We start from the raw sequence: 16,629 nt of genomic DNA, 5'->3' as shown, positions 1-16,629 counted from the left end.
GTTCTATTTTGAGGCAGGGTCTTGCCAAGTTGCTTAGGGCCTCACTAAATTACTGAGGCTGGCTTTGAACTTGTGATCCTACTGCCTCAGCCTCCCAAACCCCTGGGATTACAGGCGTGCGCCACCATGCCCAGCTTCCTGGCTTTGTTGATACTAACACTCTGCCCGTGGCGTTCTGGCCACTTGGGAGTGCGTCTTGTATTTGGCTCACCCTGCCTCACAGGTGAGGCAGCTGAGGCCAGGGCCCCGAGACACTGGTGTGCAGACCTGAGCGGGACCCTCGGGCTCAGCACCCGTTGGCTGTGCCCTCTCGGTCTGCCAAATGGAATGCTAGCAGACCATGTCATCCCGGTGGAAAGTCCCATGTTTTAGATGCGTCTTCTTTTTATTCAATTTCAGGACTTAGCATCCTTTAAGTTTCTGGGGAAAAACGAAGATGGCAAAGGAAGGTGTCCCTTTGACCCAGCACACAGCTACACGTCCGTCATGGTCGGTAAGTCCTGCCACTCGGGCTCCTTCACCCCCACAGGTTGTGGCGGCGTGTTATGCCCCCAGCAGGACACTCGGCTCCTCTTCCTTCCCTGTCCTGTCGTCCCCACTGAACAGACGCCTGCGTGAGAGCTCGGTGCTGAGGCTCCTGACCAGCCACCGCCGTGCTATGTGCGTCACTGGGCAGGTGGCGTGGATGCTCCTGCTGGAGTGGGGTCACCATGAGCACACGCTGCCTGGGGGTCTCCTGCATCCAAAGCCAGGGCTGGGAGCCGGGCGGGCACCCAGGGGTGCAGCACCTCACTGTCAAGGGGGTCTGTTAGGTGACGTCGCCAGCTGCAGGCTGACGCGGCGTTCTGAGCGCATGTGAGATAGGCCAGGTGAGGCTGTGAGGTTTGGCAGGGCAGGTGGATTAAAAACACAGGATGTTTTCGGTTCAGGGTGGCTTATCAGGAGGTGGCCCCGCCGTAAATCCGGGAGTGCCTGCGTTTTGCTACTGGTTGGATACAGGGAATTCTCGCCTGTCTAGTTACCACCTCTTAACTCGTAAAATGCAGCTGAAGGTGGTGCCTGCAGTTGTCCAGGGCGAGGGAAAAGCGCCAGGCATAGGAAGTGCAGGCAGGCTTCCCGGAAGTTGGGGAGCCTCTCTCCTGTTCTCAGGGGAGCTTGCTTAGGGTACCGAGAAATGGCTTTGGGGATTGGCCTGGGCCTGGATGCCTAGCAGGGGGTCTGACTCCCTTCTCCTCTTTTCTCCCGGCTGCTGCAGATGGAGAGCTTTATTCTGGGACGTCGTATAATTTTTTGGGAAGTGAGCCCATCATCTCCCGAAACTCTTCCCACAGTCCTCTGAGAACCGAGTACGCCATCCCTTGGCTCAACGGTAAGAGGCTCAGCTGCCTGGCGGGAGGCGTGTGCCCTTCCCTTTCTTCCTTGTGTCCCTCAGCCAGGGCGTCCCCAGCTGGAGTCAGCCTGGGCAGTGGAGCTATCTCCAGGGCTTCTCGGAACCCGTGCTGGAGTCCAGGGCATCTCTCTTGGTGTATCGGGGAAACAGATTTTGGAGACTTTCATAAAAGTGAGACTCTGAGCTCAGTGCGGTGGCGCACGGCTGTAATCCCAGCACCTTGGGAGGCTGAGGCAGGAAGACCACAAGTTCGGGCCATTCTTGCAACTTAGTGAGACCCTGTCTCCTTAAGATGGTCTGGGATGGTGGCTCAGTGAAGGGTTCCTGGGTTCAACTCCCAGTACTGCCCCCGCCCCCAAAAGTGAGATTCTGACAGTAAATGGAGCGCTCAGATCTTCAGGTTGGGACGTGGTATAATTTCCAGCATGACATTAAAGGCAGAGCCTTCACGCCTGTCTCCAGAGCCCAGTCAGAAGGGTCAGGCCGCCCTGCATCTGCCGGACCGTGCCTGTCTCATGTCCGGCCTTGGGGTGCTGGTGGTGGGGGACTGTTCATGGGCCTTTCTTGAGGGTGAGGCTGTGGACCCCAGGGCTCTTCTGAGGTCTCTTGGTCTGAGGGCGGACACCAAGGCTGTCTGCTGACTGCTCCTGGCGGCAGAGGCTGCCTTCTCGAGGCACTTGTTTAAACCAGCAGGTGGTCTGGCTCTGTGCAGCCCCGGGCTGCTTCAGGACAGGGTGAACCTGGGTTTTCAGGGCGGACCCGGGCAGCTGCTCTGTGGAGCCACCTCCGGCCCCTGTCCCAGGCTGGGGAGGGCAGGGCAGTGCTGGACCCCTGGCTGGAGTCGCAGGCACGCGCCTGTTCCCGCCGTGGGTGAGGGAGGCCTCGCCTCTGGGCGTCGCTGGCTGGGAGCGCAAGGTGACCCAGTGCATGGTGTCCCTGCAGAGCCCAGCTTCGTGTTTGCCGACGTGATCCGGAGGAGCCCCAGCGAGGGCGAGGACGACAGGGTCTACTTCTTCTTCACGGAGGCGTCTGTGGAGTACGAGTTTGTCTTCAAGCTGATGATCCCACGCGTCGCGAGGGTGTGCAGGGTGAGCACCGCGCCGCCCCCGCGGCCCCTCGGCTCCCGCCTGGGGGTAGCACGCCTGGACATGATCCCTCCGGCTGTGGTCAGATTCACCACCTTCCCTGCCACTGTGTCCCTTTGTTACCACCAATGGTCGGGCCTCTCGGGTGCCAGGCCTTCCTAGCTTAGGAATTCTGGTGGTTTCCCTGGGGACCCCACGTGTGACTGATTGGCCTGCAGTTTTCGGGGATTTTGGGGTTTTAACGCACCTTCCCAGACCACCCCAGGCTGTGAAAAGCCAGCTTTTGTTGAACGTATTCACAGACTCTCTTGGAATTGGAGTTTCACTGTTTCTCTGTCACAACCTACGAGGGGAAGGGTGACCGTGGGCTTTCAGTTAAGAAGCGAGAACTGGCACTAACTGTGTGCCAGATACAAAGCTTCAAGTGTGTGTCCAGGGGCCAGGAGCTTAGCAGGTGCCGAGCACGAGAGGACTGCCTTGGGGCCGGTTTAGGAGATGTTGAGGTGGCTCAGGTGGCCGCTTCCCAGATGCAGGGTGGCAGGCCTGGGAAAGAGCCGCCCAGCACCGTGGGAGACAACAGCAGCGGTCATGGCTGGCTGCTTGGTGCAGAGCTGGTGGACTTTTGTCCCCCATGGAATCACCGGACACACAGTTGCCACGTGGCCTTCTTGTGGAGGGACTGCAGTGGGGACACCAGCACGCGTGCTCTGGATGCCCCTCCTTGCCTCCCACCTGCAAGGTAGAGGAGGTGCCATGTGTACCAAGCATCTTGGGGCTTTCTCCAGCTAGGGCTGCCCGACCCTGTTCCCCAGTGGTCACCCATCTCGGCTGCCTCGTCCCTCACCTTGCGGACCTGGGGGCAGGTTTGGCAAAGCCCTGCACCAGGGCAGGCTGATGCAGGCACCCGGCAGGGCTGCCTCAGTGTGCACACGCTGCCTGCAGCAGTGCTGGGAGGGGCTCTGTGGCCTGCAGGAAACTGAGCTAGACTGACCTTGACCTTGACCTCGTGACCTGACACTGGGGAGTTTACAGAAGGGTTTGTAAACAGGATCCAGTGGTGCACGGAACAGCGTCTTGCCTCCCCTCCCGCAACGGCAAGTTGCCAGCCTCTTAGGTGGAGTTCTGTCGAGCCCTCAGACTCCTGTGCTTTTCCCACAATTGTCCTCCCTGCTGGACTGAGCCCCCACTCCTGGCCTTCCTGCCCTGGGCACAGACCCTTTGGCTGCTCCTCAGAACCTGAAAACCGGAGAGAAAAATGGCCCTGCATACACTGGAATCATCCTTTGGTAAAACATCAAGAGAGAAAATGAAGTAGTTCACGAAAAAGAAAATTCATCTTCTGCGATCACAGTCCAGACCACTGTGCACTGGGGAGCATTTTCATTAGGGCCAAATAAGTCAGGACTTTTCCTCGTCACGTTCTTCTGCACTCGGATGGCCTGGGTTCATACTGTCATCTCCGCTTACCATGCGGGGATGCATCCTAAGAACCCCCAGAGATGCTGGAAGCCTCAGATAGTACCAGATCCATACGAATTTTCAGTTATTTATAAATAAATTAAGTACAGTAAGAGATTAGCAAAAATGACCTTGATAAAGTAGAAGAATCATAACCACACTGTCATTAAAGTACGTGAACACGATTTCTTTCTGCCAAACGAGTCAAAACAGAGCCTAACATTGTGGACCGCAGCTGACTACGGGCGACTCACCCCACGGAAAGTGAGGCCGCGAGTTGGGCCGCGGTTTCTCCCCAGGCCACACATGGTCACGTACATGCCATCCCTGTCTCTCCACCATCAGCCCAAAGAGGAGCCTCTCGTAGGTGCAAAGCACTCTGGCTGTGACTTGGCAGGAGAGAGGGAGCAAAGGATCGAGTCTCTCAGAGGGACAGCCACACGGTCCCCCAGGACAGGCTTCAGGGCCGGCACTGCAGAGTGGGAGGAGGGGGTCATCGAGGGGTCACAAGCGGCAGACGAATGGGAGCCATGGCCAGCACAGGCGGGAGCCCTGCGCTCAGCCACTCCCCGATGTCGCTCTGCCGTCATCGAGTGCATTTTCAGGGGCAGGGGCCGTGTTTTGTTTCCGACTGGTGCAGAAGTGGCACCGAGGTCACCTCCCTGCCCAGGCCTGCTTTCCTGGGGCTCAGCAGCGCTGCCAGCACTACCCTCCTGCCCGGGGACGGCCTCCTTGGGGTGGTCTCTGCGCTCCCTCCACGTCTTGTTGTTGGGGTTTCAGGGGGACCAGGGCGGCCTGAGGACCTTGCAGAAGAAGTGGACCTCCTTCCTGAAGGCCAGGCTGATCTGCTCCCGGCCGGACAGCGGCCTGGTGTTCAACGTGCTGCAGGACGTGTTCGTGCTGCGGGCCGCGGGCCTGAAGGAGCCCGTGTTCTACGCCCTCTTCACCCCGCAGCTGTAAGTGCCTGGGCAGGCGGGGTGTGCGCCCTCCTTGCCGCCCGCCTGCGAGGCACTCACGGCCTCCCCTCCCCAGGAACAACGTGGGGCTGTCGGCCGTGTGCGCCTACAACCTGTCCACGGTGGAGGCTGTCTTCTCCCGCGGGAAGTACATGCAGAGCGCCACGGTGGAGCAGTCCCACACCAAGTGGGTGCGCTACAACGGCCCCGTGCCCAGCCCGCGGCCCGGAGCGGTGAGCAAGGCGGGGTCCCGGGAGGGCTCCCTCCGTTCAGCGTGCAAGGCCTAGAGCGTGAGCCTGACACAGGTGCCCGAGCCTCCTCGCAGGTGGGTCACCTGGCCTCGGGAGTCTGCCTCACCAGGCCAGGCGTCCACCAGCCTGGGAGGCAAGGGGCCCGCCCTTGGGTTTTCTTCTCTCCTGCTGGCTGTGCAACAGCTCTTGCCTCACGCAGCCCAAATGAGAGGCGTGGCCCCGGCACGGGCTGTTCTGGAGCGTAGACATTGCACAATACAGCTCGGTCTATTTCATTTTCATGCAATTTCTTGGCAAAGGCCTCCCTATCCTCATGAGCTGCACTGTCCACTGATTGATAGGGGTCTCTTTTTTCCCCCTTCTAAAGTAATAAATTTTAGGTATAAAAAAATAAAAATTCTAGTCTGCTCTGTGCACCCGCATGGTGACTCAGAGGTCTGTGAACGGCTCTTGGCTGAGGCTGACCTAGTAGCCCCAACCCCCCACGCCAGCCCCTCTGTGGGGCCTTCAGCCCACACCATCATTGCTTCTGTGCAGTAAAGTGTCATTTGTCGTAAATTTTGGTTTCTGCACATCAGGCAGCAATAACTAGGAAAAAATCCTTCCTGCCTTTTGTCTGTGCTGCTGCTTCGACCTGGGCTGGTTTCTAGCCGTGTTTAGCGTGCTCTTCTTCTGAGCGGAAAGCTAAGCTTTTCCCTTTATAAACAGATATTCCCCCATTGACTTGGTATCATAAAACACAACTGTGTCTTCCTGTTCTTGGAAAAGGCCACCTCCGTACCTCACCTTGTCCTGCTTTCTAGAAATTCAGTTCAGAGCCCCCAGCTGTGCACCGGACGTGAGCGCCGAGGCCACGGGAAGCCGAGCTGGGCCGGCGGCGGCGTGCACATTAACCTCAGGTGGTTTTATCCCGCAGTGCATTGACAGAGAGGCACGGGCCGCCAACTACACCAGCTCTCTGAATTTACCAGACAAGACGCTGCAGTTCGTCAAGGACCACCCTTTGATGGACGACTCCGTATCCCCAATAGACAACCGACCCAAGTTGATCAAACAGAATGTGAACTACACTCAGATTGTGGTGGACAGGACACAGGCCCTGGATGGGACCACCTATGACGTCATGTTTGTCAGCACAGGTGGGTCCTGAGGGCCTGACATTCGGAGTGCGTCTGTGTCCTTAGGTAAGAAAGTTGGAAAGTGCACTTAATATTTTACAAGTCGATACAGCACCTACCTCTAGATGGCCCAAGCCGTTTGCAAAAGGATTTCTGAGAAGTCACCAGTCCTCAGCTTCCAAATCTGTGACCTTCAGGTCATCTGGGACACTCATTAACGATGCGAGTCCTGACCCACATCCAGGCTGGGCTGTGCAGAGGAGTCCCTGCTGTCACAGGACTGGGGTGATGACTGTGCCAACCGCAGGTGCTGTGGCCACCCTGGAAGGAGCCGTCAGCGTGGCCTGTCCTTTCTGCTGCGAGAGACCTCCTTGCTGCCCCCTGTGAGGAACCAGACTGAGATATGCCCGAACCTGCTGCGGGAGGCTTGCCTCCCCTCACCTGTGGCTCTGAAGCAAGTGTTTGTGGCATGGGGACAGTGGCCTAGAGCCACGATTACTGGCAGGGTGCCGTGGCCCCCACTTGGAGTTTTGCAGCTGACCTTGCCTGGCCCCCACCAGAGGCTGGGGGAGTGTCACAGCCGCCTCCGAGGGTCATGGTTGTTGGAACCCAGCTTGGAACAGGGTTTTATTCTTCATCAGAAAGTCGGAATAACCCATGACCTGGGTTTCCAATTGTTTATTTTGCCAAAACCTTTTAAAAAATGTATTTCTAATGTCAAGCTTTTCTACACATTTGTAGAGGGAGTGATTTGAGAATACAGAGAGGGGCATTTGCCACTGGGTGTGGTGTCCTTGGTGGGTCCTCGGGGCGTCTCGTTGATCTGTGGCTTTGACCTTGCAGACCGGGGTGCCCTGCACAAAGCCGTGAGCCTAGAGAGTGAGGTGCACATCATTGAGGAGACCCAGCTCTTCCCGGACTCCGAGCCCGTCCAGACTCTGCTACTGTCTTCCAAGAAGGTAGAGTGACCTGGGCAGCCAAGCTAGGTGGCCGTGCTGCTTGGAGGCTCTGCATCTCTGTCATCTGCGATTGGCTGGACTGGGCTCAGGCGCCTGGGGATGGGCAGACCCCTGGTCTCCTGGCTCAGATGAACTGGCCTTCAGATTTACCAGTCGGTCAGTCCATGAGCAGCAGATCTGAGGTTTTGGAAGGAAGAAGGGCCCAGTTGGGAGATGAAATTTCATTGCCTCATTGTTGCCCGTCCACTGTGCCAGGGTGCGGAGCGGGCACTGCCTGCCTGTAAAACACGTTCTCCTGCCCCATGCTTGCGAGGTTACAGGTCATGTCGGGGCGTGGCGTTGGTGCTGCTGTGAGTTCCAGAAGAGCTGACAGGTGGTCTCCACGTGCTCTCCCTCCACGGCCACAGGTGCTTCCTCCCGCCTCAGGGTGGCAGTGGGCCAGAAGCTAAGACGCGGCTGGGGGCACTTCACACATCCTAAAATGTTCATAGGTCACAAAACAGTAATTAGATTTTTCTCAACCATTTGGAAACGTGAACCCCCTGAGCGCAATAGAAACAGCCAGGGCGGGGGCTGGCGTCACCCTCTGGCTGTAGCTTGCCATTCCCTGTCACATGTCCACAGTGTCTTTGGGAGGTGGTGCCGCTCTGTTCTGCAGCTGGCATGGAGCAGGAAGCAGAATGTGGTCTGGTCCATCCAGATGCTGACCACTGCACGCGGCTGTGACCTGGGCAGGCCAGTTGTTTGTTCTATGCCCGGGGTCCTTGCTGGAGTGTGGGAGCAAAAATCCCTCCTCGCTAGTCGTTTTGAGGGTTACAGGAACCTCATGACCCGCTGAGGATGGAGCCCAGTACAGGTTAGGGTGCTGGGCAGGCCCCTGCTGTGACCGACTGAGCAGATGGACCCCGGGCCACACTGCAGGGTACAACGCTGGCCCTGGTGCGTGACCCAACTTGCCTGCACCTCATTTCCAAAGCCCAGCTTTCCTACCGAGCCAAGCTCTCACCTGTGTGCCACCTTTCTCTGAGACTGGGACTCTGTCTTGCCCTGCAGTTTACCCGCAGCCCCGGGCAGGGGTAGGTGGACGTGCACGGGGTCTTGAGGTCCGCCTCCCAGGGCTTTCCTGCCGAGGACCTCTGCCCGCTTGGGAGGGACCAGCCCACTCGTCCCCAGCCGCGGGCAGAGGAAGGACTCCCGTGCAGCATCCCTCAGGGTCTCCCGTCCTCTCCCCTTCATCTGAGTCTGTCAAGCTTGGGAAGCCTGGGCCTGGTTCTCAAACTTCTATTTCCTGGCCACCCCCCTCCCCCTCAGCCACTTAAGATGCATTTATTCCCTCCACTTCTGAAAGGGAAAGAAAATGAATCATAAGTGAGTTATAAGCCATCAGATCATGGACGTCTGTGCTGCATGGCCCAGCATCCGTGCATGAAGGGCCTGCTGCTCCCTGTGTGCATTCAGCCCATCTCGGGTCAGAAACACCCAAAACAAAGTGAGAAGCAGGTAGAGAGACTCTTTCTTGTCCGGATTTCCCAAACAGTACCACAAAACAACTGTTTCCAGAGCACTCACCTTGTCGTGGGTGTTCTGAGTCATCCAGGGAGCGGGTGTGGGTTCTCTGCAAATACTGTGCCCTCTTACATAAGGGACTGGAGCATCCCCAGATTTGCGGTATCGGAGGGGATCCTGAAGCCAGCCCCCCGCACTTCAGGAGGGAAGACTCGGCCACACTCCTCTCACCTGCTCAGCTCGCCTCCTGCAGCAGGCGAGGCGCTGGCTCTCCTGTGGAGCTTCTGTGCCTCTCTTCCTTCCCTGTTCACGCCCTGGACTCCATGCAGCGTGATTCAGAGGGTACAGCCCAGCTCCATCAGGGAGAAGTGTTACTGAGCGTCCTGGGAGCAGGGAGGGCAGGAGCTCCCTGTTGTGGACCCTCTCCACAGTCCACCCCATCCTCTGTGGCCCTCTCCTGCCTCTCGCTGGGGTGAAAGCTCAGGCAGGGCTCAACCTGGCCTTTGCCCTGAGAAATACTTCTGCGATTTCATGTCTCAGGAGATGCCCAGGCTGATCTGGGAGTTGGCCCATACTCTCTGTTAGGTGGTGAGCACGTGGTCACATCCGCACAGGCCTGCCATGATGGGGACAGCTGAGGCCAGGCCAGGCCCTTGTGGCAGCTTGTCCTCATAGTCTGTCCCTGGGGGCGGGGCGTGTGCACCTCTGTGCTTGCTCAGGCGGGGCGTGTGGCCTGGGACCTTCAGAGACCTCCAGCTAGGAGCCCTGGGTCAGCGCTGGGGACCACAAACTCCAGCCGGCCTGCGGCTGATGCAGAATGCATCCTCTGAGGGTGAAGGTCACGTTCCATCTAACTCTAAAGTGCCGTCTTGAATATGTTGGGAATCTGTGGTGCTAACCTAAAGGTGTTGCGGGATGTTAGTGTGAAATGGAAACTCCCAGGCCGCTTAGAGAAAAGACAGGATGCTGCCCGTGAGGCATTGCTGCACCTCCCTGCGGCTCATTAAAACCGCAGAGTGCAGTGATAGAGTCCTGCACTCTCAGTGGCAGTCTGAGGCAGGAGGATCCCAGGTTCAAGGCCAACCTCAGCAATAAAGGCCCTATTTCAAAATAAAAAATTAAAAGGGCTAGGGATACGGTTCAGTGGTAAAGCCCCCACCCCTGCCTAGACCCGTTGTGCTGAGTTCTGTGTGCGGCTGCTCTGCAGTGTCAGGCGGGCTGCTGGACCTGCTCTGAGCGTGACTACCCCTGAGCTCGGTAGGGCATTTCTTCCTTCTAAGTGTCGATGTGTGGAAAGCAAATGGCGGCCTCCCTTTGTGATCTGAGTTCTTCACATGGCGCTCATCAGCATCTCCTTCACACCTGCCTGTCTGCAGGTGCTCACCTTCTAGCAGGAAGAACTAAGATTAGCATTGGGACCGCCGCTCACCTATGCTGAGACCAGGAGGGTGACCTGGAGCGTCAGGCGTGGGGGGATCCCCTTCCACAGGCAGGGGCACCTGGAGGGAGTCTGAGCAGCTTCATCCCCCAAAAGAGATAGGTGCAGAGAAGTGGGGGGGACCCAGGTGGGCAGCATGTGCCTAGACGGGTGGGAGGGACACAGAGCAACAGCTGGATTCGGCTCGAAGGTGGAATCACCTTTATCTGTCCTTGGCGGTTTCCTCCCACCTCCCCGGCCCACTCTGGTTCCTCCCTGAGGCGGTGCTCGCAGATGCGGTCGCGCTCCCAGAGGCTGGTGAAGCTGCTCAGCCCCTGCTGTCGCGCTTCTGCCCAACGCCTGCCCCCACCTCTGTCTCCCACACACAGGGCAGAAGGTTTGTCTACGCGGGCGCCAACTCGGGCGTGGTCCAGGCTTCCCTGGCCTTCTGTGAAAAGCACAGCAGCTGCGAGGACTGCGTGCTGGCGCGGGACCCCTACTGTGCCTGGAGCCCACCAGCGGCCGCCTGCATGGCCCTGCACCAGGCCGAGGGCCCCCACAGGTACGAGGCGGGCGCACCTGTGCTCGTGCCCTGTGCCCGGGCAGGTGAGTGATGAGTGCCGGTTGTCTTGCAGGGGCTGGATTCAGGAGATGAGTGGCGACGCCTCCCTGTGTCCCGGTGAGTGGGTCCTCAGTGCCCGTCCCCTCAGGAGCGGCCGGGTCCCGGAACCATTTCGAGGAGCTTTTGTGTGGCTTTTAGTGTGCGTTTCGGTTTCCTTTCCCTGCTCAGAACAGGGGTGGAGTGTCTGTAGAGGGCCGTCATCGTCCTGTCCCTTGGGTCGCTGGAAGGGTGCTGAAGCCCGGGGCCGTCTCGGCTGACGGGAGGGGAGCACTCTCCATCCCAGACCATCTTCTCTTCTGTTTAGCGTGGGGTTCATTAAACAGAACCCGAACTTCCAGAATGGGAAGAAAGGAGCCGCTGGTTACAGGTTGAGCAGCCCTCACCCAAAACCCCAAATTCGGAACTTTCCGAGCACGAACATGACACCATAGAAGAAAATGTCATACCACAAAGTTTGGTTTCATGCAGAGTTATTTAAAATGTTGTGTAAAATCACCTTCAGGCTGTGTGTAGGGTGCATATGAAATTTAAATGAATTTCGCGCTTAGACCTGGGTCTCCTCCCCAAGATACCGCATTATGTGTATGCAAGTAGTCCAAAATTGAAAGAGGAAACCTGAGACATTTCTGGTCCCCAGCGTTTCAGATGAGAGACACACAGCCTAGAATTAGTTTGGGCTGGCTGGCATTCCCCCTGGGGGGTCCCACTGCGGCGGCCAGCCTGTGACCAGAGGCCGGCATGTCCCGCCCACCTGTCCTTCCACCTCTGACCAGGGAGCTCTCCTCAGATAAAGAAGGGTGAGCGTGGAGGGGGCCGGGCAGCACTGACAGCCGGCCTTCCCGCAGCCACCAGCGGAAGCTTGGTGTTTGGGGCAGGTGAGGCTGGCCCGTGCCCAGCCCCCGCAGCCTGCTGTGTTTTCTCCTGGGATTTCTGCTGCTCAGCGCTGTCTTCGGTTTCCGTTGTCCCCCAGGGCTGCCCTATGGGGCTCATCTTTCCTTTTCAGTCACGCATGTCTTTATTTCCTTAGTTGTTCTGGAAGACTCCATCTTGCTCCAGTGGGTGAAACTCTTGTGCCGTCTTGTGGGTGTTGACCTATTTTTAAAAAAGAAGTTGGGTAAACAAACATTTTGTTGATGCTGTGCACGTTTATTTTGATGTTCCAGATAAAGTTAAAGAAAGTTACCGGCAGCATTTTTTCAAGCATGGTGGCACAGCGGAACTCAGATGCGCCCTAAAGTCCAACCTGGCCCGGGTGGTGTGGAAGTTCCAGAACAGCGTGTTGAAGGCTGAGAGCCCCAAGTATGGTCTCATGGGCAGGAAAAACCTGCTCATCTTCAACCTGTCAGAAGGAGACAGTGGGGTATATCAGTGCCTGTCAGAAGAGAGGGTCAGGAACAAGACAGTCTCCCAGGTGGTGGCCAAGCACGTCCTGGAGGTGAAGGTGGTTCCACGGACCCCAGCCGCTCCCACCTTGCAGACCACCCAGACAGAAGGTAGTAGGATCTCCCCCAAAGTGTCAGTGGCATCCACCCCAGGGTCTGCTCCTCCCACCCCAGCTGTCCGGGCCACCTCGCCCGGGGCCGTCACCCCACCTCCCAAGCCTGCACCCACCAGCACATCCTGTGAGCCAAAGATTGTCATCAACACTGTCCCCCAGCTCCACTCGGAGAAGACCATGTATCTCAAGTCCAGCGACAACCGCCTCCTCATGTCCCTCTTCCTCTTCATCTTTGTCCTCTTCCTCTGCCTCGTTTCCTACAACTGCTACCAGGGCTACCTGCCCGGACAGTGCTTGAAGTTCCGCTCAGCCCTGCTCCTTGGGAAGAAGAAACCCAAGTCAGAATTTTCCGACCTGGAGCAGAGTGTGAAGGAGACGTTGGTAGAGCCAGGGAGCTTCTCCCAGCAGAACGGAGAGCAGCCCAAGCCAGCCCTGGACACTGGCTACGAGACGGAGCAGGACACCATCACCAGCAAGGTCCCCACCGACAGGGAGGACTCGCAGAAGATCGACGAACTCTCTGCCAGGGACAAACCGTTTGACGTCAAGTGTGAGCTGAAGTTCGCTGACTCGGACGCAGACGGAGACTGAGGCCGGCCGTGTCCCCGCTGATGTCTCGAGTCCCCACGTGGAGAGTCTTGTGTTTAACCCGTTCAGTAGCTGAGTCTTGTCATCGTGCAGCGAACCTCAGTCCTCTGTTTTCTCTTGGGTTGAGTCTGTGACTTGTTTCTTTGTTCTCTTGGAAAACAACAAGTGTCACGTCCCGGTCTGAGTCCCGCAGTTGCCTGGAGCTTTAAGATGTCCCTGTGGGCGGCACCGATTCACCTGAGCCCTGAGTGCCGTGGGAGAGAGATGGCTGGGCTGGACTGTGTCGGCTGAGCAGAGCGTCCCCTCCGCGTCCCCTCCTTGTAGCAGCCACAAAAGATAATTTAATTCCAGATTGGAAATGACGTTTTAGTTTATCAGATTGGTAACTTATCGCCTGTTGTCCAGATTGGCACGAACCTTTTCTTCCATTTATTTTTTAGAATTTTTGCTTTGATTGTATTAATGTCTTAGGTCTTTTTTTAAATTACTGAAGCAGATGTTTTAATATTTAGAAGATGTGCATCTTCCAGATTTTGTTATATATTGGGATAAAATATGGCTTACGTTGCTTAAGATTCTCAGGGATAGACTTACTTTTGCTAAATGCATTCTTTCTGTTTTTAGAAATGTAGACCTAAAACCATCACTTGAACACACTTTTTTTTTACTTTATTCTTTGAGGGAGGCATTACTTTCAGAGAGATTGTTTCTGTACCTTTTTTTTTTCCTTCACTCTTGAAGAGGAGGACTGTCCCACATCCATGAGGCAGGATTGAGTGAGGGAAGGTGGCTCGATGGCTCCTGGCAGTGACCGGGCTGGCCCATGAGGGAAAGAGCATTTTACAACCCGATGCCCAGGGCTGCCGATCGAGCCCTCCTGTCTGGACGAATGGCACCTTCACAAGAACGTCTTCGGTTCTCTGATCACCTCCTGTCTCTTTTTGCCTCCATCTCACCCCCACTGCCCTGCCCAGGCTTCCCACCGGCCTAACAGAGCTGCCACCCCTGGAACAGAGGCGGGCTGTGATCCCAGCCACTGGCGCACATGGCCGCCACTCCAGACCGGCTTCTGCCACTGTGTAAAGATGTGAATGGGCGGTACGATCTCAGCGTTCATTTCTTACACTCCACCTCCCTGCTTTGTAAATACCCATTAAGAAGAGGCTTTTTTTTTTCCATGGCAAAGAGCAATAAACTCTGGATTTGTGTTGTGCCTGTGTGGACAGTCTCATCTTCCAGCATGCTATGATTTGACCATTTGGTGTAAACATTTGTGTTTTATAAAATTTACTTTGTTTTTATTTTTCTACTTTCAACTGTATACATTTGGAAAATAACCGAATAAATGAGAAGCTTCTATCATTGATTTGGGCAGGCTGTGACTTAGCTGAGGCCATGTGTCCTCTCCCTGGGGGTGGCCCTGGTGGGGTCACCCTGGGGACTTTCTTGCCTTATCCCCATGTCTGTTTCCTGCTGTGTTTCCATGTTCTTCAGCACGAGATGTGTTCCTGACGACTTCCGCCTCAGTGCCCTTTCTTTTCTGTCCTCTCTGTCTCACAGCCTCATCTCCTAAGCCCTTCCCTCCTCCTGGCTCCTCCTCCCTGTCCTGTCTGGGTCCAGACTCATCTTCCTCTTCCCGGAGTCCCTGGCCAGCCTTGGGCTCAGGGCCTGACAGCCGCACACGGGTCGCCTTGCTGCCGCCCTTCCTGAGTGACCAGGCACAGCAGGTGAATGCGCTGGGGATCTTCCACCTCTTCTGCCAGGCCACAGGTGAGTTGGGGTCATCCCATCTGTTGCCCTGTCTTCCCAGAGGCAAGTGGGCGGGCCCTCCTCCACGTCCACTGAGTCTCCTTGCTCTGACTTCACAGCCCACTGCCTTCCTGGCTGTGGCTCTGTCATGCTTTTATGGTGGGTTGAGCCTGAGACCAATTGCAAACAATTGGCATGAAGTTATTTCTGGTATACAGCAGGGGTCAATGAGCTTTTTCCCATAAAGGGCCAGAGTTAACTATTTCAGGCTTTTTGGACCACAGGGTCTCTGTCACGATCCCTCAGCTCTTAAACTCTCAAAGCAGCCATAGATGATTCATAAGGAGTTAGCGGGGCCATCTGCCAATAAAACTTTATTTACAAAATGCAGCAGTGGGCTAGATTTGGCCCAGAAGCCACAGCTTGCCAGCTTGTGTATGGAATAGCAACAAATGGGAGATATTTGGAAATTTTTAGTAAGTGACTTTAGATCTTCCACGGGGAGAGTTGTGTTAATGATTCATTCCATGAGGTTTCCACCTCTCTGGTAGCTGGGCTCAGTGCTGTGGGCTAAATCTGTACTGGGGGCATGCCACCATCTGCACAGCGGAACCCAAAGAATCAGCAAAGGGTGATGGGAGATTAAGAAAAACACACACCCAGAGAAATGAAGAAAAGCTGGGATCAGGTGGAACACTGACTGATGGAGAAGCAGTGTCCAAGAGCTGGCCCAGCAAGTTTATTTATGGAGAGTCTCATCATCAAGCAGTTACGGACTATAGAGGCATCGTTCTTTGTGCACCTGGAAGTTACAGGGCTAGAAACATTCTTGTAGCTATTTCACTGTTGCAATGCGTGAGGCCTCCTGTGGCTCCCAGAAAGCCCACTGTACAAAGTTGCTGTTAAGTGGACAGGCTCAGAAGTAGCAGCGCTGGTGAAACATTGTGGTTGCCTTGTCCTGCTCAGAATTCTTGTGTCCCCAGGAACTATGTGGCTGAGATCAAGGGTGAAACTGATAAGACTCTTGTACACACCTCTTCAGGCAGGGCGTCACCATAGCAATCGGGCATCCTGTACCCTTGCACAGAAACATTCCCAGGCAGCAGGTGCACCACAGCCATGAAGCAGTCAGGGACCCCCAATCTTAGTCACGGCACTCCCCAGGGGCGGACAGGATGGAAGAGCAGAAAATAGTGAAAATTAATGTCCTACCCACAGACAGGAGGGGTTTGCCCCGTGTCGGAGAATGTTCTGATGGGACATCTAGAAAGATAGTTGGGCTAAAGCCATGCTTCACGTGCCTGGGCTTTGGTGGTGCCCAGTGCTCTGATCTTGTATGACTGGTGGACTGGGCCCCTGCACAGAGAGGAAGAGAGAAGTGAGAAAGGAAAACAAACCCAGTTTACCTTTTAAAACTTCTTTAACAAATTATACAGTGTTCAGCTGTCATCCACTCCTTAAGTTCTGGGAGCTTTGGGGTGGCCTGGGTCTGCTGTGAATGCATCATGGCAGTTTTCAGCGGATGGCGCTGACAGGCCACAGGTAAGGGGTAGGTCTTGCCTGTTATTCGGTCCTGTAGGGACAGATCTTTGACTGACTGACTCCTATAGTCTAAGCTCTTTCTTTGTTTTTTGAGTTGGGGTCTTGCTTTCTTGCTTGGGCTGACCCGGAATTCCTGGGCTGAAGCCATCCTCCCACCTCCGCCTCCTCCAGCAGGGACCACCCAGTGAGGCAGGCTCTCTTGCTTAGTGCTGGGGACCAAACCTGCACTTAGACACCTGCCCTTCAGTCAGGTGTTCAGCCTCAGGACAGGCAGGATGGAAGAGTCTTCGGGTGGCTGTGGGGCCTGCATCCTGTGGCAGAAGTGGAGCCCTCACAGGCGCTCACAATCCTTCTTGGTGGAGGGAAGCAGAGGAAGCTCGGCCTTGGGTCCATACAGCATGGCAGAGGGTCCAGGGCTCCTTCACTGACTGATGCAGGCGGGCTGTGTGGCCAAGGGCCATTATATGTTGAAAGGAGAGGTTCTCAGGTT

General features: G+C 56.1%; 1 protein-coding gene across 11 annotated transcripts in view; it reads left to right on the top strand.

Moving 5' to 3' along the window:
• Sema4d (semaphorin 4D) overlaps positions 1-16,629 on the top strand; it is a 117,283-nt gene that overhangs the window by 87,911 nt on the left and 12,743 nt on the right. For 7 of the 11 annotated variants that reach the window (XM_047526278.1, XM_047526276.1, XM_047526282.1 and 4 more), the window contains 10 exons: positions 400-493; positions 1,256-1,369; positions 2,333-2,478; positions 4,714-4,889; positions 4,966-5,122; positions 6,057-6,279; positions 7,102-7,217; positions 10,530-10,702; positions 10,776-10,819; positions 11,926-14,214. In XM_047526278.1, coding sequence (XP_047382234.1) covers positions 400-493; positions 1,256-1,369; positions 2,333-2,478; positions 4,714-4,889; positions 4,966-5,122; positions 6,057-6,279; positions 7,102-7,217; positions 10,530-10,702; positions 10,776-10,819; positions 11,926-12,851 — 2,169 coding nt within the window. In that variant the 3' untranslated portion in view covers positions 12,852-14,214. Of the gene's footprint in view, positions 1-399; positions 494-1,255; positions 1,370-2,332; positions 2,479-4,713; positions 4,890-4,965; positions 5,123-6,056; positions 6,280-7,101; positions 7,218-10,529; positions 10,703-10,775; positions 10,820-11,925; positions 14,215-14,408; positions 14,619-16,629 lie in introns of those variants that run through there. The other 4 variants (XM_047526284.1, XM_047526287.1, XM_047526285.1 and 1 more) reach the window with 3 other exon arrangements.

This window comes from Sciurus carolinensis, chromosome 15 (genome assembly GCF_902686445.1).
Source record: "Sciurus carolinensis chromosome 15, mSciCar1.2, whole genome shotgun sequence".
In the NCBI taxonomy this organism is placed as follows: domain Eukaryota; kingdom Metazoa; phylum Chordata; class Mammalia; order Rodentia; family Sciuridae; genus Sciurus; species Sciurus carolinensis.
The sequence above is the reverse complement of the archived record's forward strand: the minus strand, read 5'-3'. Positions and strand labels throughout refer to the sequence as shown.